At 32.2% G+C, this 25287-nt stretch overlaps 1 protein-coding gene across 6 annotated transcripts in view; it reads left to right on the top strand.

Annotated features, from left to right (window-relative positions):
- LOC115885648 overlaps positions 1-25287 on the top strand; it is a 49284-nt gene that overhangs the window by 11172 nt on the left and 12825 nt on the right. Inside the window, exon 1 of one of the 6 annotated variants that reach the window (XM_030904615.1) lies at positions 13257-13500. The exons of 1 other annotated variant lie outside the window; for it this stretch is intronic. In XM_030904615.1, coding sequence (XP_030760475.1) covers positions 13450-13500 — 51 coding nt within the window. In that variant the 5' untranslated portion in view covers positions 13257-13449. Of the gene's footprint in view, positions 1-13256; positions 13501-23723; positions 23744-25287 lie in introns of those variants that run through there. 4 more of the 6 variants (XM_030904616.1, XM_030904620.1, XM_030904617.1 and 1 more) reach the window with 4 other exon arrangements.

Raw genomic sequence — 25287 nt, 5'->3', positions numbered from 1 at the left:
GCATGCTTAACGAAATAAGTAAAATTAAATCATCCCCTCGCTAGAGGTTTTACATTGAAAATTAAAAGTATTAAATATATGTTTTAAAATCAGAATCCAAATGTTCACGAGATGAATGTCTGAAAATGATAGAAATAGGATTGTCTTTTTTTCCGTTCCTAGAGTTAAATAGAAATAGACAAAAATATGAAGAAATAAAGAGTTAATTTCTAGGCGGTTTTTTTAAGGTAATCCTATGGCACGATATCATTTGTATTAGTTAAGGCTTAGATTATGAATATTATTCAGCAAATTGGTAAAAGAGTAAGATTTACACGGAAGGGTTTAAAAATTACATTTCATTAATAAATAGGACATGCTGATGCCCTCTCGGGATAAGAACCAGAAACAGGGGTGAAAGAAGTCTAGGGATCTTTCGGGGAAGGAACCCTTTGGCCAATTAAAAAGGTGCAAAATATGCATTTGGATGGGTATTCGAAGGTTCCTCAAACAAGGGCGTGCCGAAGATGTAGTAACGCCTTTCCGAGATAGTACCAGCATCAGTATTTTCATCTTCAAAATTAGTTCGGTACTGACTTTTAAATTAGACGGTCGAATTTACTCCGTGTATATCTTATATTATCCAGTGGTCTTTTTAATTGTATTTAGTAAGTTCTCTATCTAAAGATTTTCTCAAATAAATTCTCAAGTTAGGAAATTCTAAACTATTCATACTTACAGTATTTTAATTGTTGTTTTTGGATTTTCTCTAATATTTTTCTTTATTAATGATTTAAGACTTTCTGTTTGTTCTAAAGGCTCTAGTAAATTTTAGATGTCATTGCATAAGTGATTATTTTGCAATTGTTCTTTTTATTAAATTCTAATTTAAATTTAATTGTTCGGTGAATATTTTTTTAATATATTAATTTTCTGCCAACGATAATTCTAGGAGAGATTTGAAAGTGTATGCTAATTGTAGATAATTTAAATTGAACTAATAAGAAGAATATTTTGTATTTTTTTTAACTTTATTATCTCTGAGTTTTAATTTCAATTCTCTAATTGTCATTAATTATTTTTGATTCAATTTCTTTCTTTTTCATTAATTATAAATGTTTTGTTGTTAAATCTTTTTCTTTATTTTTTTATTTATTTATTTCTTTATATTAAATATAGTTAGGTGTTGTGAAAAATCGGCATTTTATTTCTTTATTTCACCTAATCACTAAAATATTAAGTTATTTAAAAGAACACTGGTGATAACCGGTCGAGTGGTTCAATCCAAAGTATGAGTCCAAGACCGAAGAGGTAGATCTACAAGGGGATCAATGAAATCTTCGATAGGTTCTTGTTGTTGATGTATTGCTGATGGATGTTGACGTAATAAGGTAAGTGGCAATAGAGTTTATAGTAACTGAATTTAGAAAGAGCCCTTGCCATAAAAGTGCGATGCCTTAATTTCGATTTTTAGCTGGTTATATTTTGTTTTTATATGTAAAAGATAAACTATATTTACGCTCTGAAAAGTCGGTGTTCTCATTATCCAAGTTCTGCCTACCGCTCAATAAATTATTTTAATTATAATTATATAAAGGCCACACTACCATGTTAACGGACAAATCTGGAAAGTTTTGTCACAATAACTTTGTCACAAAATTGTGATTATATATATATATATATATATATATATATATATATATATATATATATATATATATATATATATATATATATATATATATATATATATATATATATAAACAGAAGAAAGAATTTATTAGACAAGTCCACAGAAAGATTAGTCATGATACATGACTAAACATAACTACCCGTAGACACTCAGTGTTTCTGCCTTCCGGCTTCATCAATACGGGAGGAAGTCAGCAACGATGAACCAGCGATCTGAAAAAAGAAAAAGGAGAAGCAAGGCGGGGACTCTCCTTTTTTCTTTTCTCTTCCTTTTTTCCAGGATAAACTTGTTCGCCCCATTCCTCCATGACCGGAAAGGTACCAGTGTCTACCGAATGGTCATGACTGTCTTGGGACTACATATATATATATATCATATATATATATAAATTTATTGACATGATAAGCAGAGTTTTTAGAAATTTTCAAATAGCAAATTATCCAAGACCCTGATATAGTCACTTACTAGCGAAAAGTTGTTCCATTATTTCACTCAATTTTTGCCGAGATCTACCACACGCTACACAACCAACTATTTTAGAGTCTTTTTCGATAAATCGCGATAGTGTCACTGTTAATTTAAGTTCTGCCACAATTTCCATCTAGATTTACTACCTTTATACAACTATCAGTAGTAGAATAAATAATAAATAACATAAAATCAGTTCCGTAAAGTCTGACAAATCCATAAAATTTCAAATCAAATTCGAATGTGTCAAATGAATCGTCAAACAGACCTGTCAAGGATCCCCACCCTAGAGAGCTTTTATGGTGCCTATTCCAGAAGTGTCTAGTTCTAGCAGTCAACTATTAAGCTTGACCAATCAGGTTGGTTAGCGTGGTTATTTGTAGTGTGTTAATTCATTCGTGTTTGTCAAAAACTCTAACGTGATTGGTCGGGCTTAACAGTTGCCTGCTAGGGCTAGACACAAGTGCCTTTTCCGCCCACCATGCATGAATACATGGATAGCATTATGCTCCTTCCTTAGTCTTCTTATTCCAAGGTCTATACCTATGTGGCGGATTCAGTGGCGTAGCGTGGGTTAGGTTCGCTCGAGGCGGCGAGCTTCTAGGAGAGAGGTTTGCCGCCCCTACAGAATCTGTCTACCGCCTTTATAACAATTTTTTGTCGCCCCGCAGGTACTTGGAGGGTCGCCGCCCGGGGCGGATTCATCTCTCCAAAAAAATTCTTTATGGGTATTTCGCCACTGCACTGCAAGAAAATCTACAAAATAAAATAGTTATTTTTTGTAAACACTTCTGGCGTTAAACCTAAACGGACACTGCTTGTCAGAAGTTATGTTTAGTTATACAAATTTGCCTAACAAACAAAAAAAAATGCTTAACGTTTCGGAAAGTTTATATCTTTTCGTCGTCGGAAGCAAAAAAAATACAAAGAATAAGAAAAAAACTATTTAAAATATTTAAATTCAACTATTCGAGAACAATTTACTTTTTTTAAACAGATACGTCTACAAGAACGTCAACGGTTTCTTGTAGACGTATCTGTTCTAAAAAAGTAAAGTGTTCTCGAATAGTTGAATTTACTATAAGCTATACTATAAGTAATTTGTTGAAAAAAACATATTATAGCTTATATCGCTGAAAAGCTTAAAAAATGGCGCTTTTTATGAAGTCATGGCCAATTATGGTTTCCATTTAAAAAAACATATGTTTGTGTCATATATGTCAAAAATGACAGGCTTTAGAAAAAATCGGAGAACACAAACTCAGGGAACTGAGGAATGTGATTATCTACAACTCGAGGAATTTAAGGATGTGATTATCTACAACTTTTATCTAAAAATTTTTGGTCTAAAATGGATTATAATGGAATTAGGGACAATTTTTCAAATAGCCAAAATTTGTTTTTTTTTTCGAAATATCTACTAAGCCATGAACTTTTTCAAAAATCTGAAAGGCGCATATTTATGACCCCACAAAACTGCAATTATTTCACCATTTAACCGACTCTCTCTCTCTCTCCAGTACTCTCCGAGATACCCATAGAGAACATCGTAGGAAACTCACCCTGTATATTCTTCTACTATTTCCAGTGTTGCGTAATTTACTAGAATGTCTTTTCCTTTCACTAGTTCATCGTATATTACTTTAGTTTTTGCTAAATTCATTTTGAGACCAGCTGGCTGTATTTAGTTCATTAATGTAGTTCTTCAGAACTATTGGCAATTAGGAGTATGTCATCAGCGAATCTTAGATGGTTAAGATATTTTCCATCTATTTTTAATCCTTTGTTGGTCCAGTCCAGTTGACGGAAGATTTCTTCTAATGTTGCTGTAAACAGTTTGGGGATATCCCGTCTCCCTGTTGTACTCCTTTGTCATTTATTAAATATTGATGCATAACTTTGAATAAGAAGACTAAGGAAGGAGCATAATGCTATCCATGTATTTATGCATGGTGGGCGGAAAAAACATTCTAGGGTGGGGATCCTTGACAGTTCTGTTTGACGATTCATTTTACACATTTGAATTTGATTTGAAATTTTGTGGATTTGTCAGTCTTTACGGAGCTTATTTTATGTTATTTATTATTTATTCTACAACTGATAGTTGTATAAAGGTAGTAAATCTAGATGGAAATTGTGGCAGAACTTAAATTAACAGTCACACTATCGCGATTTATCGAAAAAGACTCTAAAATAGTTGGTTGTGTAGCGTGCGGTAGATCTCGGCAAAAATTGAATGAAATAATGGAACAACTATTAACGCTAGTAAGTGACTATATAATATACATACGTGTAGTAAACCGATCATTTATGAAATTCACTTAAATTAACTAAATTATATATTTTTCTTGCATTTTAGCTTTTATTTATTACTTGTCAAAGATTAGATGTCAAAGAATTTAGATACGTTAATTTGACTTACCTGCTTCAGTAGCGTATCGGATGTTTGTGTTAATAAATACTTATTATAACTTATCTATTTTTATTAGAATTATATATTTTTATAACAATTTTAATAACTACCAACATTTATTCACAACGTAAAATAAAACAACAAATAATTGAGTCTACCTCACATCTACCCTACATCATTGTTTTACGTTTTTTAAATAAAATTAGACACTGATAAACCGGAATTTAAGTCGGCCATATTTGAGGCCTATCGCGGTGTACCTAAGATTTTTGATATGCTCCTTCCTTAGTCTTCTTATTCAAAGATGCATAATATTCTGTTTAAACTATTTCCGACTATCCTAGATTTATTTGAACTAAAAAACTTGTTTGATACGTTGAGCGAAATTTTGATTGGCGCCGGTATGTTGACAAACAGGACCGTAAATGTTCAAACGTGTTTATCAAACAAGCCGTATTTGCTATCATGGAGGACATTTGCAAATGTAATTAGGGAGAGAGCAATTTTCTTGCAATGCAGTTCATCGCCATATAACCTTATTAATTACCCTAGCGAAGAGTAAAGTCAAAGGAACAGATGGACGTGATTAAATTAATAGTTCTAAACAGGTAAAATTAGAATTTAGTTTCATTTTAAACAGGTTTCCTTTATTCTATTCGCTTTTTTGCTTCTGGCGACAGGGGGAGATTGTAATAATTAAAGATTTTTTGTACAGGGTGAGTCAACGATAGAGTAAAGTCCATTATCTCATTTGTTTCGAGGTTTACAAGAAAATGTTAAATACAAAAGTTATAGGGAAGGTTAAGATACACAATTTAGAATTATTATAGAGTATACAAAGTACTTCAAAAAAGTGTGGCTGATATAACATATGTTTTTTTTTAAATGCAACACCCTATTTTTTATTTTAATTTTAGATTCTGCGTAAAATTTTATAACTTTTCTATATATAATGTTATATACCTAAAATTAATAGTTTTTGTAATATCTAAATTTGTTTAAACAAAGCTTTTACGACTGGTGGTTAAAGTTTCCGTAATAAATTATGTCGTATAATGAAAACTTATAATAATTAAATAGTAAAATATAACTGTACTATAAAATTAACAACTTTTGCAATGCGGTAATACAAAGGATCATTTATCAAATGCAACAATAAATAATAAAATGAAATACTATACTAAAAAATACAAAGGACCGTTATTATTAAATGTTACAAAAATAATTAAACGAAATACTAATTAAAATAATAAATAAAAAATATGTTTTTTTAATGTAATATATTATTGGTTGCCGCAGTGTATTAACTGAGCAGCCCCGGATCTACAATTTTTTTGAACCGGGGCAAAAAATTGATAGTAGCGCCCCCCCTTTCCAGCGTTTGAAATAAATTAATTTAAAAAACTAACAAATATCTATACATATAAAGTTCATACCAAATAAACTTTTAGTCACGTGATTAAGCTTGACCGGCACAGCCCATAAAGCTCTTAACTCATACAAATAAACTTCTAAATTTTGACGCAAAATTCATTGACATAATAGGTAGGTATATTTTAGAGCTGTTAATAAAAATATCCAATGAATAACGTCAAAATGTGACCAAATAAAACTAAATCGCGAACGTTTTTACTATAAACTAAGGATGAAGTAAGTATTGTCAAATAACAGTCCTCATATAATGTCCTAAAAATATTCTATAATGCTCCCAACATCATCCTTGTATTATCCTATAAATATCCCAAATAATCGTAAAAGGCTTGCCTAGGGATGTCTTGAAGATGACTTTTTTTGTCCCATCTGGATATCCCATAAATATCCTCCTCTGGTTTTTGGATATCCCTAAGATATTTACTATATCCTTGGTGGATATCCTCAAGATATCTATAGGATTGTGTTGTGTTATATGGGTAGCTAGGCATTTTTCGTATAAACGGGACAGAATGAAAGTTTAGAATCTGTTCAAAAACTAACTGGACGTTTTAAAATTAAATGAATACTTAAACCTAAGGTACATACTAGGTGCTTTGTGGAGCATTTTTTTTGATTTTCAACAATATTATATTATGATTTTAGGACCCCCTGGCCCTGGCGCCCGGGGCAGGTGCCCCGGTTTGCCCCCCCTTAGATCCGGGGCTGTAACTGAGCCTTGAAAAAATATTAGTATAACTCTTTTTTCTCAAATGAAAATCTTAAACAAGAACAACTATTTTCAGGGCTGGTAGATCTAAAAAATATACAAGAAAGCATCAGAATTAATAAATGTAAAGATAGTATGAACAGAGTCAACGGTCCAATTCCTTCAAGTTCTTTGTTCCTACTACTCTAGTGGCGGAAATCTAACTGTTACGCTCAGTTGGCTCTGACTCGGTTGGCTAGATTTTGCCACGCCCACTCGGTGCCCACTGAGCGAGTATATAAACGCTCAACTTGCAGATTGTACTTTAGTTTATAATCATCTGCTGATGATGCTAACATGGTTAGCGAAACGCGCGTCCAGTGTAAAAGTAAAAGTGTTTTGGTGTGTTGTGGTGATTTAGTGTTTTTATTTTGTTGTTTTAAAATGTCAAAAAAGCATAATTTTTATTTAGTTCAATGACGGAAAGGGTGATGTGTTGATAGCTATCGGAAAATGTGATATATTTTAATAACAGAATATTATAAAGTTAATCAAAATTAATAATAACCATCTATCAGCATCTATCAAAGAATGAAATCGAAATGATATTACCCTAGAAACAGTTTTCGTATTTTAGGACTTCAACCATATTTTCACGTTTTTTCTTAATTTTTTCTAAAACGGTGTGGAAATTTGGAAAAGTATAAACGGGATTAACCATTTTAGAACAAGCAAATTTTTTTATGAAGAATGCATTTTTCTTAAAATGTCAATAATAAAACAGTTTTTTTCTTCTTGTAAAGACAATCTGGGGACATACTGTATATTAGTTATATTTATTGCGTGATCGAGATGTTTTAGCGCTGTTTTCAAACTATTTCGTTTGTGAATCGTTTCCAATAATTCCATTAACTATAAAAATACCATATATAACTAAAATAGCATGGAAATAACCAAAAAATCCCTATGAACTGGCAAGATTTTTGTACTGCAACTGAATCTAAATGTTTATAATAGCGATTGCGGTTTGAATATGTTCATTATGCACCTGAAACACACTCCGTTTTTTTTGGGAAATTATATGTTTTGAATTGGAACGCTTGATTAATATCAATGTGATTCGTACTAATAAAATGTATTTTTCTTTATGCATATTAAATTTAGTATGCTGATAAATGTTATATGAAAAGTATCTAGTGTGTGGGAATTTTTAATTTCATTTAATGGTGTATATTTTCCATTATAGTTTGTCCTGTTGTTATAGATCTATTGTGTCTCCATTTCTTGAGTAATAACTTATCATACAGAAAAATTGTTGGAATTTTATAAACTATTGATATAACTATAAATATTATATTTAAAGCCATATTTCTTCTGGTTTCTTAAATACATTATGTGTTTTTAAAGCTTCAACTTATTATAACCTCACCTCAAACCTTTGATATTTGAAAGTTACATACATAGGTTACATAAACTACACCCTCTACATAAACTGCATTAACTACATGTAATGTAGTTTATGTAGTTTTTAAAAGTAACATGTAGTTTTCCGAACCCTGCTTACAACCCAGAAACGCTGTTTTTGTTTTTGTAATTGGCTCTTGCAATAACAAAAACACGAGAAGTGTATTTTTTGCATTAAAAACATTTCTTACTTTAAGATCATTCGATTAAAACTGACCATATATTTGTGTGTGTGGTGAAAGAACAGTTTTTCCTTCAGTTCAAAAACTGACAGTCCCAAAACTGAAGATTGCATCGTTCGAGGTAACTGCATTGTGTGTGGCCTGACAAAGTTTAGATCTTCAGTTCAGATCGTGTAGTCCTAGAACTACCGGCTAACATATAAACAATATTATTGCCCTCTATTATGAGGCGCAATATTTCGTATCTATCACCTCTCATCACATGACCCAGGTATTGCATTTTTTTTCCTTGATGGTGTTCATTATCTCTTTTTGTTTCTGCATGCGCTGGAGTACTTCGTTGGTGATCCATTGTAACCATGAGATTCGCAGCATCCGTCTGTACACATACATTTCGAAGGCTTCTATTCTCTTTTCGGTCTGCAAATTTAGTGTCCAGCTCTCACATCCATAGAGTTCTGGGTTCCGCACTGAGGTCTCGTCTTGTAAAAAAATGATTTCATACTCACGAAGATTTTTCTCGCTTGCTCAGTTCTTGAAAATATTTCTCTTTTCGGGTCGCACTGACTATTGATGTTAGCTCCTAAATACTATCCTTTTTTACTTGATCTTACTTTAATATCCTTTTTACTTGATCAATAAAAATCCTTCCACTTGTGTTATGTTTTTATGATTATTATAATTACTAAAATCGAGCGTTTTGTGGTATATTTTAGGATAGGTACTTTAAAAGATATATATCTAAATTGGGGTCGGCATCCAACCCAGTTTAGATTAAACAATGACAATAAGATAAGCTAAATGAAGACTGTTATAATCTCAAACGATTTCTGGAGGATAGATGGAAGAGAAAGAACAAGATTGGGGTGATATTTTTTTTTGGAGGCGGAGTATTTTGGCGAAGAATATTTAAAAGTTCAGGAGTAATAAAAAATGTCTTTTTATAACTCAAAGAAATATTACTTTCTGGAGTTTCTAATATTACTTTAATATTTTCGATCTTTCAATATGAATCAAATAAGGGAGATATTTCTTTATAAACGTTCAGTATGTCGCCGGATTGTCTTTACAGGAGGAAAAACTTTTAATATTAACTTTTTGAGAAAAATGCATTCTTCATAAAGTTCTCCTTGCTCTAAAATGGTTAATTTTGTTTAAACTTTTTCAAATTTCCATACTGTTTTAGAAAAAGTAAGAAATATGAAAATATAGTTAAATTTTATGAAAATCCTAAAAATTAAAATATGTTTCTGTGGTAATATCATCGGGTTTGTTCTTTGATAGATGGATATTATTAATTTTGAATAATATCATATATTTTGCTGCTTTAAAATGTTAAAAAAGCACAAAGTTTATTACTTTGTGCATCTTTAACATATTAAAGCACTAAATAGATAAATTTCTGAAACGACAACTTCATTTGACAGTTATCTTTTACGTTGACTGGTGCTCATAAGTAAATACAGGGCCATAAGAAAGGAGAAATATTTAAAAAGAAATCGGCGATAACTCGTAAACGGGCTAATCAAAAATATCTAAAGTTATTCTTTTGAATGTGGGTTTTAGTGCTCTTCAATAAACCTAAATAGATTTATTCTCTAAAATAATTAGGGAAGCCAATAATTGACCCCATTAAAATTTACATTGGATTTCCTATGTCCCGCTCGACGATGCAACACCCGGTATGTGTTTTGATACCCTTTTTTTTAATTTTTCGAAAGAAAAATCAGATTTTTTTAAAATTTTTTGTTAAAAAAAACCTAATATCTTTTAAATTTAGAAAAACGAAAATCCAGAAAAAATCCAATGGTTGGTTCTCAAAATTTAAGCAAAAAATTATTTTTTAATATCAGAGTAAAATAATTCGATTAATTTTTCTTTTATTGTGATCTACCAGCCCTGAAAATAGTTACACTTTATTGGCTTACCCTATATAACTAGAATCCAGGGACAAGTACTGTCACAGGTACTGTAGTAATGTAGAATAATACGTATAAACAATCTATTATTATTATATGAGACGTCTTTATTATATTATGACAGAGAACTGGATTTATATTAAAATAAAAAAAAATAATACAGATTTATAGGCATGATGTTTTATACGTATAGGCTCTTACTATTTGATGTTTCGGCTTGTATAGGTATACGAAAGGTAAATACCAGGAAGTTGATCAATGGATACAAAGGTAAATAAATATAGCCTTCGTATTAGTTTATTGCTTTTAACAGGTAGAATCCATAGATAGACAATTTCCATCTCATTCTCGCCTGGCCATCACACCATCACCATACTTATAATTTTTAATGATCCCCAGTGCCGTGCAATACGAAAATTATTCTATTTTTATTTTTTTCTATGAAATCGATTTTTCCTGTATAATTATTTAGTACGGTTCTGCATTATTTGTTTGATATATTTATGTGACCCGTAAGATGCGATAGCCTCAAAAAAGCGATAAAAAAGAAGAAACATTTGCATACAAAATTAAATGCTATTATTCAACTTGATTTGCAAAATGAAATTTAAATATCGTTTATATGTTCAATATTCTTGGGATATTTATTATAATAAATACCACAACATTGGAAATATATTCGGTACCAATTAAACTTTTAGTTACGTAATCGAGGGCGCGATTTTTAAATTCATTGTTGCCAACCATGGACATATTCGGCGTCGGGCTGACTAACTGGAATTTAATTTTCCCGCTGGGGATCCCGTTGGTAGTTGTGCTGTTAAAAATGTCAAGTTGCCACATTTATTTATTTATTACCTGACATTGTCATTTGTTTTGACAATTTAGTTCTGTATTTCGAGTTTTTGGTTTAAATGAATTGTGTTGTCATACTTTAAATTTAATATTTTTTACTAGCAGACCTTGCAGTCGAACATTGTTCTTTTTAGAACCTTTTTTAGTGCGAAGTGCACAAGATAGCTTAATAGCCAATGCAAAAAACTCATCGCAACTTGTAACGTTTTTAGTTCGTTACATGTATTTCTTATATATGATTTATATGATGCCTGGCGTATCATCACCGGATTCCGTATCGTTCAGGCCTGATAATTTATTTGGCACGCCTGGCGTAATTTTTACATTCCCTAGTCGCCAACCCTGCTATCGTGTCACTGTTCTGTGGAGGCGCGCGCTGTCAAGATCCTTGTTATATGTCAAGGCGCCTCTCTGCGTTTTAACCTCACTTTGTTTTTGGCCGGTTGCAAATCCTGCTTTTAGAAATGGCAATTTAAATCTTGCTGCAAAATCTGAATCAGCTGCCATTTCGAAGCTACAGGTAAAGATGAGTTATTATCTTTTATAGATTCGATATTATTATTGAATATGTTTAGGGTAGAGTTTTGGATTGACCCACCTTAACTCGTATTTGTGTTTTGCTGACACGTTGGTGTACTTTTGCAGTTGTCCTCCAGAATGTTAAATGGAAGAAAGGACAGTTCTTTTGTTTATTATTGAGCCCTCGGAAGTGTTTCGAGGTAGGTTTGTTTTGTTTATTAGACCTTGTTTGGTTTTAAACAAGAGTTTCGTATTTTTAGGGTCTTATGGACGTACATTATCTTATGGACGTACATTGTCTTATGGACGGCCTGTGTCCAAGGTACGGGTAGTGTTCCCCTGTACCGTTATCTTATGGACGGACTGTGTCCAAGGTTATGGTTCAAGTTACGGACATTATCCAAGGTCCTAGTAGTGTTCCAAAGTACGGGTAGTGTCCCCATATTGCCACAGTATGGATACAGCGTAAGCCCCATGCTGCTTCGCTCTCATTTCTAAGCCTAGTCAGTAGCTACGGCTGTATTGATTCATGGTGTCCTCATTCTGGCCCCTTTTGTTGTTTTGGCCAACAGGATCGCCGACAGACAGTACAGAGATATGAGCCTACCTCAAGCTGCTACTCTTCGAAACAGGATTGCCTCAAGAACAGCTAAGTGTAGATTTAGGTTCTGATTTTCAGTCGATTTTCAGTCTTAACTTAACGTACATTTTAAATATTATCGTACAGACTATATTTAGTGGTTAGATTATTAAGAACATTTATGTCGATTTAGTATTTAAAATATGATTTAGATCTTAGGTTTCATTACATTATGTCTTGTAATGGTATTACTTTTATAGATATTTAGTACAACTCTTAACACCACTTTCTTTGACATATAACCACTATATATTCACTAGAACTCTACAATGTCATGTATCAGCAAAGAACATCATGAATACATATATATATGTTTTCTTTCTCTATACATGCCTGGCGCCCAATATCTGTATTTTTTTGTTTATTGTTATTGATTGGTTTTCTCTCTAGTGAAATACCTTATCCACGACTGCTCTCCGATGAAAAGCTGCCGTTCGCAGTGGTAATGTTTTATAAAAAACGCTACAAACTTTATTAGGATATTTTGAAAAGCGGTAATAATGGTCCTTTATAAGTGCTGTTAAGAAGGCGAGTTTTGTTGATGAAAAAATAACTGTTTATATATTTATAATTAATTTATTTTTGTTTCCTAAAATATTTTGATTAAAAGAAAATATGTAAAAGTGGGCAACGCTGTGCTGATCAAGCTTAATCACGTGACTAAAAGGTTATTTGATATGAACTATATATAAGCAGTTAATGCATGGCAAAATACAGAGCGAGCAACAATGAGGTCAATTATATCAATTCATTGTCTTGATTTTTTGGCTTTGTTATTTGTGAAATCTATATATATTTAACAAGGTTATAAATTGAATATTACTTCGGATTTTTTACTACTAATTTCAAATGTATTTTATTTTATATTGGGTGCCTTCTAACAGACATTTCTTTAGAATAAAACTAGATTATTATACCTTAATATTCAATATTTATGTTGCGTCAGATCATCCCTCCTGGGTACACCACTGCAAATAGGTGGCAGGTAATTAAACAGGTACTACCGGTACTATGCTGCAGAACTGTAACCTGTGAACCAGTTGAACTTCGGCAGTAATCTTGACTGTGTGGGTAGAGTGTAAAAAAGACCTTTAATGCGTGCGAAAGATTAGAGTTAAAATACTCTAAAAAATAAAATTAATACTGAAAACAGGTGCCATATACGTGCGTGTAGTGCAGAGTGAAATCAGTCAATAAAATGGTTAGATTTTCGATAGTTGCTCAGATTTTGATTGTTGTGTTTGTATTGGTAAGGTTTTTCTTTTGATTTAAATATTATACAATTTTCTTGGTGTCACAATATCTTTAACTGTACTCAGAGGCGGGTTAGAAAGAGGGTTTAAGGTCTCCCAACTCTGTACAATTAAAGATCATAGACGTATAATTAGAAAAATACTAATTAAATTTCTGATTAAAAATTTCATTTATTTTGATTTATTATAACTTCGTCATTTTTTATGTTTATATTGCCATTGCTTTTCTTGTTTGTTTATTTTTATTTGTTATGTTAAATAAAGGTATGTTTTGGGTAAAAAAATACCTGGAAGTTGGACATAAAGTTGAACAAAGTAGTTTGCAAGAGATGAAAAACCAGGAGAGCTTGCAGTAATGGAGAATTTTTACTTTACCTTTAAGAAATAATAAACCTGAATTTATTTGAACATGCCCATTAACAAAAAAATATTGTTCTATTACAAAAAGTGTGTTTTGCTTATAAAAAAGTAGGGTTAGATTATCTGGGGGAAACTCAATAACAAAAATATCAGATACGCTACTGAAATATCTAAGTCAAATTGACGTATCCTAGTTATTTTTGACAGGTTGTAAATAAAAGCGAAAATGGAGGAAAAAAAAATATATATATATAGTATGTCCCCGGATTGTCTTTACAAGAGGAAAAACTCTTTTATTACTCACATTTTGAGAAAAATGTCCTAAAAATCAAAGGCGTATAATAGGGATTATAAAAATTGGCGCCGGGAGGCACGTATAGCCGCCCATACTAAAATATGTTAATAAAAAGTTGGTAGGCAGTTCTTTTAGTTTCAATTATCTCAAAAACTGCGACTTTGACTGATTTTGATGTTATTACAAATTTTGTTGCAAATATTATCCCTAATCTTAAATTGAAAACCGCGTTTCGCTAGCTACTGTAATTTTGGAGTTATGATTTTTTTAAATTTTTAACCCCCTCCCATACTCCCTTACCAACTCTCCACCCCCACCAAAAACTAATAGCCAGATTTTCGGGTGCCACAGTATTTTTGTGCCAAATTTAGTTAAAAATCGGTTTACCGGTTTTTGAGTTATCGTGTTACAGACGGACAGACAGACACACCATGAAAATATTTTTTATTTAGGTCATTTATGACCCAAATAACTCATTTTGAGTGAAATTAAAAAAACTTTTTTTTTGCCGATAAAAATGGCATATTAGGATATTAAAGGGAGTATATACACATACCGGAAAAATCTAGGGATATCATTTTATTAAAGTTAAAAATAAATGTTTTGAATAAACAACCACATATTTGTAGGCCGATTCTTTCTACTTCGATTGAAACAAAGTAGTCACACTAGTTATTTCTAAATTTGGGATATTTGCAGAAGTGTTTGTGTATTTTTTGTCAAATGTATAAAAAGCACCTAGTATCAATTGTTCGAATTTAACCTGTACTGGCTATGTTTTTATGATAACTGACCAGAATTCATTCAAATAACTCTGTTTAGTATTAAACGACATTATGGAGCGTAGACATCTTAACAGAGACGAAATGCTAAGGGCCATGGGTATGCACGAAGCTGGAATGCGCCAAATCGACGTAGCTAGAGCATTAAATACAACGCAAAGTAAAATATCGCGATTAAGTACACGCTACCTTGAAAGTGGTGATGTTGCTGAAAGGCACACAGGGCGACATCGCATTACTACCCCTCAGCAGGATCATTTTTTACAATTAAATGCTCGACGCCGACCGACTCTTACAGCACCAGAGCTTAGTTTAATTCTCCTGGAAACACATAATGTAACCGTTAGTCCTGACACTGTTCGCAATAGATTAAGATAGGTCAACTTAAGAAGCAGACGCCCCTGGAGAGCTCAACCCTTAACGAGAGGAAATCGAGAGGTACGATATTTATGGGCTCAAGATCATGTTCAGTGGTCGAATGAACAATGGGCCAATGTTCTCTTCACGGATGAGTCACGCTTTGGAATTCATCCGGATTTGAGAAGGCTTAGGGTATGGAGAGAACCGGGAAATCTTATTCGGTTGGATCATGTTCAGGAAGTGCACCCTTATCAAGGTGGAACAGTTATGGTCTGGGGAGGAGTCCAGTTAGGCCGAAAAACCGATATCGTTTTTCGTGAAAGGTTTCTAACAGGAATCACATATCGTGATTTAATTCTTGAGCCTGTCGTGTTACCATATGCCAATGATTTTGGGAGAAACTTCATTCTCATGCATGACAATGCACGGCCTCATACAGCCAGAGTGGTAAGTGAGTTTATCAATGCTCATCAATTAAACATCTTGCCCTGGCCGGCACAATCTCCTGACCTCAACCCCATCGAGCACGTATGGGACGCGGTCTAAAGAAGAATTTTGAGAATGGGTATGCCTCGTGAAACTCGTAGGGATCTGGTTCGGGCCGTGAATGCAGCGTGGCAGGCTGTACATCAAGAAGAGATCGACAACCTAATCAGGAGCATGGAGAGACGATGTAGAGCTGTAATAAACAGTAGAGGAGGCCATACCCTTTATTAAGTAAAAATGGTTTTATATATTTTTTTAATTCACAGTTTAGAAAGTTCAATAAAAATCAAAGTAAATTTGAAAAATTCGGTAAATTTCGCATTTTTATTTCCAATACGTCCTGTAAACTATTTGATTATTTTAATTTTATTATATCAGAAATGCAAATAATAAAATTACTGACGATGGCTGGATAAAATTGTAATATCCCTAGACTTTTCCGGTGTGTGTAGTACCTATAAGATCATTTTTGAATCCTGTTTTTTTAAGTATTTTCTATTTAGATTCAATACGGTGCAGAGATAGTTGTAAAATTATTTATTGATTTTTAGAAATGAGTATTAAATATTCACGTTTGAAATATCTAATTTTACAGTGATCATTAAGATACAATTTTAATTTAAACTTTGCGTTTATGGTTGATCATTAAAGTAAAATTTAAATTAACTATAATATACTAAATATACTATGTTATTTGCTAACTACATAAAGTTCATACTAATTAAACTTTTAGTCACGTGATTAAGCTTGACCGGTACAGTGTTGCCCACTTTTACATATTTTCTTTAAATCAAAATATTAGGGAAACAAAAATAAATTAATTATAAATATATAAACAGTTATTATTTACATCAACAAAACTCACCTCTTTAACAGCACTTAATAGGTCCCTTACTACCGCTTTTCCGTTCAAAATATTGTAGTAAGTTTTGGATGAGTTTTTGCAGAGCCTATTAATCTATCTTGTACCACTTAGAGGTTCTAAAAAGAACAATATTCGACTGCAAGAAAAAATTTAGCTTAAAATATCACAACAAAATTTTTTAAACCAAAACTCGTAATTCAAAACTAAAGTGAACGAATGACAACGTCAGGAAATAAATAAATAAATGTGACAATTTGACATTTCTTAGCAGAGCTACCACCTGAATCCCCAGCGGGAAATTCAAATTACAGTTGGTCAGCCCGGAGCCAAATATGTCTATGGTTGGCATCAATGAATTTAAAAATCGCGCCCTCGATTACGTAACTAAAAGTTTAGTTGGTATCGCTTATATTTCTTTGTCCAACTAAATGTTAAGTATTTAATAAATCAGTTAATTACTTAGTAATAATCGTTCTAAAGAAATAGAAAACATATAAACAATGGCAGTAGCCGTCCACTATTTTAAATCATAAATGTTCTTACTAGTCAGACTTTATATGGCCCTGTTTCATTGTTTAACAAATAGGTTGTTGGAGTACTTAATAATAATACCCTTATAAACTCCATTTTTATTACCCTTGTTGTTGTTAAATAGGAAAAGTTAAACTGAAGTGGTACCCTATAAGTACCGAGTATTTATAGCCAATTTTTATTATAGTTTTTGTTAGGGTAACCTGGCAGAGATAGCTTTATTATTGTTTCGTTCTTGTCAAGTGCTTACTATTTAGATGTTTGACGGCGCGGCGCCTTTTTTATTTTCTTGTTAAATAGTTTAAGATAACACTTCCTTTTTACCTGTTATACTATAACCGGTAATAACTGATATAGGGTTGGTGCATTTCAGTTGATTTCGACAACTTCCGACGGAAAAAATCTGAAATCTGAAGTCATGTCGATCGCATTAAAATAATATTGAAATCGTGATTTTGTCATAATATTTAAGTATTTTAGTTTTTGAGTATTGAGATTATAAAACACTCAGGTACGAGGTTTGTCTGATGTAACGCTGTTTCGGGTAGTAAAAAATAAGTGAAAAAGAATTGGAACTAGGCGTCGCACAGTGAGTAACGAAAACTAAAATAGTGGGACATTGGCATTTTTCTTCAGTTATCACTATTCTTGATGACATTTTTTGACAGAAATTAAATAATACGACTAGGAATTTTTGCTACAGGGCGAAAAGAGTAAAAAGGCGTAATGGAAGGTCAAAAAAAATAAGAAGTTTTATAAAAGGACTGTACAGGTATATTTTTTTATTTACGAAGAGTTTATAGCTCTTATGGACCAAAAACGTTATCATATTACTGTCGAACAATCATTTATCTCCCGCTAATATGTCAAAAACTCAATCAACATTCCTAAATATTCAAATAATCAGGGATAAATTAGATAAGACTGCAAAACTCAAAGAGAACGACACAAGTGGCAAATATCTTTTAACAGTATTAAATAATATGATAATATGCGCGAAAAAAACGTATTCAACTTCAACAAAGGAAACCATAATACACACCTCACAAAAATTTCCTTAACACTTATATTTTTGGTAGTATTTATTGTTTGAAACTGCTTCAAACATTTTATGTGAAAAACTTAAATCTAAGGTCTGCCTGAGTTATGATATACTTTCCATTCCTTAACAAGTTGCTATTAATGCAAATAACTTTTGAGATTATTGTTAACCAAAAGAATTTTTAAGAATACTTTGCAGTTTTCCAAATTAATAAGTGATGCGATAATTTATGTGGGGTGTATATTATTCCAAAATAACATAATATGTAAGGCACTTACATAAAACATGCTTAAAAATCATTCTCAATTTCTTCTCCATACAAGAGCTCTTTCGCTTCCGGAACAAGTCTACTTTTTATTTTTAGAGTGCTTTGGTCGCAGATGTGAAAGTAGAGGATCTGAATATATCAATAAGTTGTGCAATATATCTTCAATAGTTTGGCACCAAAATGATGCAGCATTGAGGGTGGAGAATATATTCTATTGAGTAATATTTCTCAATGTTGAGATTTTCTGAATTGTTGTAAACTGTCCCCCACCCAATGTAAGGATGGTTCCTCGCCCCTAAAATAGCATTCAGTATGTTCATAGCAAGCGTATAGCTTTTTCAATAAAGAAATTATAGCACAAAAATTACGGATAAAACTACGGTCGAATCAATGGAAAACGTAATTATTGCCGAAGAAATTTATTTTTTTCTTCCAGGTTCGGATCTAGGTGGATGAAATTTATATGTAACAGTATACTAGAAGGTTCACTCTATGATATTTTGTATATGTAACCTTTTTTGAAAGTCATAATAAACATGTAGAAACTAGACTTGAAAAAAATTGGGACATTTTTTTCAGGTTTGTTGTTGGCAAAAGACCTCTCTTTACGGAAAAAAATTGTTGGAATTGAACAACACAAGGAAACTTCTGAAAATAATAAATTTCATTGTATGAAATTTTTGTACAGATTTGGTAAATTAAGAAAACCATAACTTTAACCCGCCATAACTCCCCGACTAAGAGGTCAACTCAAGAAATATCTCACATGGTGGGGCTCTGGGATGTCCTTTATCCATCTATATAAAAAAACTTGATGAATTAAATTTTTTGTTTTTTGGGCTAATGTCCCGCATTTCCCGATTTCGTTACACTGTGCGTCGCCGCGTCGTGTTGTGTTGTGACAATTACAAATGTTAACAAAATTGCCGAAAAGATGTTAACGCGTAAAGGAGAGTGTAATTAGGGCGTTGTTGGGTGCAATAACATTCAATAACTCAACTTTCCCGGATATTCAACTCTCCCGAAACATTTTATAGCTTCATAGTTTCTCACACCGATTTGATCAAAAGCAAAAATGGATTCAAGCAGTTCGACGAAACAAGTGAGTAAACAAAGTGCTACATAATCAAAAAAATTAAATAGACATATACTATGAGAGGATGAAGTATAATTTGCAATATTAATGGTATATTTTTTTTAATCAACTAGTGATTAAATGTTTTATGAACATCTTCTAAAATTATAATTATGTACCTTTAAAAAATTTCGTTATAGCCGAAATAGCCACAATATGCCCCTCTAGCAAAACCGGTGTGATTAAAACTATGCTCGCTACCGTAGTTGAAGTCATCTAAAAAGTTTTTTTTAAATGGAATAATAAATTATAATACAAATCTTTGTTCGGGTTCTTATTATTAGCTCTGTTCTCAGAAGGATCCCTGACTAGTCAGCACGTTTCTCATTGGTTAAAATGCGTAGAAATCTGATTGTTAGTCTGGTTTCTACACATTTCAACCAATAAGAAACGCGCTGACTAGTCAGGGATTCTTCTGAGAACAGACCTATTATCTACCGATTCTGAACTGTCCTAGACCTCTGCCGCATATGCGCTAATGAAATAATTTCTCCGTATTTCCTTCTGCGTATGCGTATTACAGTGCTAGGACGGTTCAGAATCGGTAATAAGAAAAACCCGAAGTAAGCTCAAGTTAAACCTTCTGAAGATATCAAAATATTTACTTTTTTATTTTTATTTATAGAATGTTCACAAATTATACTTTCTACCACTTTTAGAATAATTAAATAATACATTTTTCGTATACTCGCTATTTAAACAAGTGTATTTGTATATATTAGATGTTTACGATATTCTCCGATGGTGGCAGCACCGGCGTAGAATGCACCAAGCCTATACATTTCCTTCTTACCTCAGTATAATATTAATAAATACTTTGACAAATTATTTTTATCTATGGAAATTACAATAAAATAAAAATCCTTCTTTTTAAACACCTTTTAAGACTAGAATCAAACTTTTATTATATTTATTATTTTCTTACGGTATCTTCCATATTGAAATAGCTATTTATGTAACTAGTACCTAAAATGATGTTTTTTAGGACGAATCATTACTGTTTGCGGACGAGGCGTTAGCCGAGTCCGAAATAGTAGATGAGTCCTAAAAAACATAATTTAGAGTAACGTGTTACTCTTACTATTTTGTCATACGCTTTTACAGTTTTTTAGAACGCATATTTGCAAAATTTTCCATATTTGAAATTATAATGTTTGAAAAAGTTGGCTTATAAATTCATATCTTAGTAACGAGTTTGTTTATTTCATCGCATTTTGACATGTCATTCGAAATTTGTCACAAAATCACACAAATTCATCAACAATTTTAAAATGTTCCAAAATCCCGAACATATTGCTAATAAGGCCAAAGAAATCGTGTTGGATTTACTTCCTGTGAAGTCTCGTGCCATTTACCAGAAAGAATATGATGTTTTTAATGAATGGAAAGACAAAAATGGCGTATTCGTTGTAAATGAAGATGTATTGCTAAATTATTTCCACGAAAAGTAAGTACCTAGGTACCTATTTAAAAGAGGCTTTTAAATTAAAATATTCTTAAATTACAGTCACAAACATTCAAACCATCGTCAATTTGGTCGAAATATTCCATGCTGAGAGCAGTGTTAAGTGTTAAAGAAGATATTTATATTGACAAATTTCCAAAACTTATTGCTTTTTGAAGAGAATTCGGTTGGTTACGAGCCTAAAAGTCTAAGGTTTTGTCCATAAAAGAGATCGGTGATTTTTGGCCACGGCTAGTGATGAAACTTATTTACTTACTAAGGTAAGTTTGCGATAATGATTTTTATAATATATAGATGGTTTCTTATTCCATTGTATTTGATTTTTAGGTAGCTCTTGTCATTGGCCTTTGTGGAGCATGTAGAGAGAAGAATTGTACTCTCTACGAGTGCAAGACATCATAGAAAAAGACAACAGCTGCCTTTTAGTTACCCTTGCGGATACAAAACTAATATCAAAGGAGTGTTTCCGGTGGTGAACAGAGGAACGTTGTCAATCAGTTGAGTTGTATAGAAAATATGCTTGTCTTAGGCCAAAAATGTACCACATGATTATGTCTTGTTTGTGACTGTAATTTAAGAATATTTTAATTTAAAAGCCTCTTTTAAATAGGTACCTAGGTACTTACTTTAAACAAATAACTTAGCTTTTGATATTGTTAGTATTTAATAATTTAATTATAAATATATGTATAATTTTATGTGATTTTGTGACAAATTTCGAATGACAAAATAAAACAACCAAATAACGAATTTAGACATTTTAGTCCATAAAGGTTGCCATGACGACCTTTACGGCCTAGGCCGAAAAAGAAACATTTTACGGACTGAAATGAGTCCGTAAAATAGCTGTTTTTGGGAGCGTATGACAAAAATATATTTTTTGACCTTAAGAATAATTAAGGCAGGTCTATCTATTAAAAATAGCATCATAATGTATTTTAATGGTTTCTTTACTCTTTTATTTCGGACCCATTAATGCTTACATAACAAACAGCTGGAAGATGCTTAATCAATTCATTACACGTATATTTTTGTTTGGTCTTCGTGTTCAAAACGTTTTTTTAAAAATAACAGATACAGGGATATCCTTGGGCAATTTTCTTATGTATTTAAATACATTTTGCTACAGCCACTACTTATACAGACATTACTCATGTGAGTAATGTCATATAAAATAAATAATAACACACGTGTGAGTTTTTGAGTTATAACAAACGAGTGTGTTGTAACTTCAAAGTCATACCATTTTATAGAAATTATTAAGATTTATTCATAAATTACTAATTCAATTATTTATTTAAATTAACATTAACATTAAATGAAATTAATACTAACAATAATAATAATTTAATACTTAGTCCATAAGGATGATGGAACAAATTTCTTCTGTAGTTCAAAGAACTAAGCAAGCAAGACAGTTTCGTTTATACCTTTGACATAATATATTACTTTCATACACTCTTCAAATAGTCTAAGACCTGGCTACATAAAAAACCTTATCATCATTACATGGCTAATTTTTCTTGTGAAGTCTCCTTATGTGTAGCCATTATGAAATAGTCATGTCTATAAGGTACAAGAGTTATAATTGCGAAAATAGCTTTTATTTATTATTAAGGAACGTGAAAAAAACGTTGTTGGCAGACATTTTTCTTGTCGCTAAAATGCCGGCAGACAACGCGAAAGGACACAGGCATGAAATTTTGGAAAAAAATATGGCTCACATGCATGCCGATTTGTGGAATGTCATATTTATTCATTTAAAAGCCGTATGCAGAAGGGCAGACAAAAAGATCGTGGCTAAATCAGCGGCAGACAGTTATCAAAAGCGCGATATTACTCTAGCGCTTTCAGGGAACCTTTTTTCTACCCGCCTTGAAAATCGTCCATTTTTTAAAAATGTTCCTTTATATTTTAGAAAACTTTGTACAACTATGCCTGTTCACCGCAAATTTACCACGGTATAATTTTTTAATCTACCATGCTTACGGCTTTACTCTATGGTTACGACCTTGTTACGACACTAAAAGAATGGATGCAAATACAGAAAAAAACAGGTAATTCATAAATCTTTCTAAAAATGTCTTTTTAAATTTTCAAACTTCAACGGTTATTTTGGACTCATTTTAAAAACGGTAAAGAGAAAATATATTTCTTTTGTCGAGATACCAGCCCTGAACATATTTGCACTTATCCAAGACTCACCCGGTAGAGTAATATCGCGCTTTTGATAACTGTCTACAGTTGATTGAGCCCAAGGATACTATAGAGATAAGGATAGTTCGATTCCTATCTTCCTGCACTGTCAGTTTTTTTATGTCATCTACTGACCGAGTTGAAGTTGGCGCTAAAGATTTTAGACAGTGACAGTTATTTTTGCATTTGACGGACGAGCGCACATTGCAGATAAATTTAGCGGGACAAAAGCGTTTGGTTAGAAATAAGCCAAAAAATGTGTACTGATAAGAATAAATAGTAGACATTCCAATTGATACAAAAATGCATGAATATTCTTTGTATTTCGATACATTTTTATCAACCAAATTTGGTCGTTTTCTGCTCAGCAAGGCAGAGATCATACGAAAACAAAATATTTACAAGTGCTTATACATTTTATTAGAAAGCCAAATTATGTTGAAGATTGCCAAAGGTATGTACTTTTCTACTGTACGTATATTATTTGTTAAAATCCTTCGTGCCTTTGTTCTGCAGATATCAAACTTTCACTTTTTTTTTCAAATATCGATATATTGAATGATGTAGATCTTTTGAGTTACTAATAGTTACCAACACAGGTAGTCACAGTCACAGGGAGTTCAAGCTTAACAGGTGAATGCCCAAAAAGATTCATTTCAATCGGATAGTATAAAAACAAAACAACTCCATCAAAAGGCACTGAGTTTAAAAAATTGTCTTAGATATGAATTTACAATTACCGAGTGTTAAAATTAAAATTAAAATATCTACCTATTTGCTAAATTATAGAGGGTGTCACAAGATTACAAATTAATTAAAAAAACTGCTAAAGAGTTTTTTTGATATCATATTTTTATGTATTTGGCAATAGTTTACAATACGGTTTTTGTGTGTCATGTACGAATAATATCATAGTTTTATTATCTTGTATTTATTTATTAATAAATTAAGTTGTTAATAAATAAATAAATTTAACCATATAGTTGCTATATATTAGACCATTTGCTACGTTCTTAGATTTTAAGTCCCTAAAGGACGGTCCACACTTGCTATATAATACTGCTATATAGCAAAGTTATATAACATGTTACATATTTTTTAGTTATATTTAGCAAATTTCGATGCTATATAACTTGCTAGATGTTATCCATTTGTAGTCGGTAAAGATCAAAAGATGTTGTGCAACATTGCTATTGTAACATGAAACAATGCGTCCACACTTGCTAAATTTCTAGTTTAGCCGCTCATATTTTCAGGGATGTGCGCGACAGAATCTTAGTGTGGTGAGCTGATATTGGTTTGTTTAGGTTAACTGTTCTTGGGTTTGTTTATTTACTGGTCAATAATACCGTATGATCGAAAAAAAACTGCGTCCGTCGGCCTCCCGTCCAGTTGGCTTGGACATGACGATCGATGACATTCCCATATAGTTTTCCATATAAAATGACAGCGATTTTCATTTTCATAGTATGTATTTGGAAACAGAAAAAGTTGAGAAATAATGCGTAATCTAATAGGCCAGTTCCAGCGGGAACAAAGAAATGCAAATCAGGAACTGCATGGTTTAGATGAAGTAGATAATTCAAAATGGTTTGCTTTTGCTTTTACAGTACGTCTGTCCGTTCTGTAGCTACAGGGTATCCGTGAGAGGAAACGATATTCTCTCGATGTTTTCGTAAAATAGACAACGCGTCCCATCAATAAAAATTCGACAAATTTGCAAGTAGCCAATAAAATGAGTAGGCGGAGCGATTTGCGGTGACGCACTCGTCAAATCGACGTATAGAATATATTGCTGTTTATTTAAATGTTTTTTGTCCGCATTCCTTTCATAGACACAGATCCAGGAGACTAGACGTACTGTAAATTATTAATGTTTTTAAAAGACAGACGACACCACGAGAAACAGCCGAGGCAAGTATTGAAAAGATAAGCTAATTGAGTTCAACTGTATCTAGATCTTACTGGTAGGCTATGGCGGACTCAAAACCGCTTTTT

Source organism: Sitophilus oryzae, unplaced genomic scaffold, assembly GCF_002938485.1.
Source record: "Sitophilus oryzae breed Bouriz unplaced genomic scaffold, Soryzae_2.0 scaffold_410_pilon_pilon, whole genome shotgun sequence".
In the NCBI taxonomy this organism is placed as follows: domain Eukaryota; kingdom Metazoa; phylum Arthropoda; class Insecta; order Coleoptera; family Curculionidae; genus Sitophilus; species Sitophilus oryzae.
Note: the sequence above shows the minus strand (reverse complement) of the source record. Positions and strands in the feature narration are given on the sequence as shown.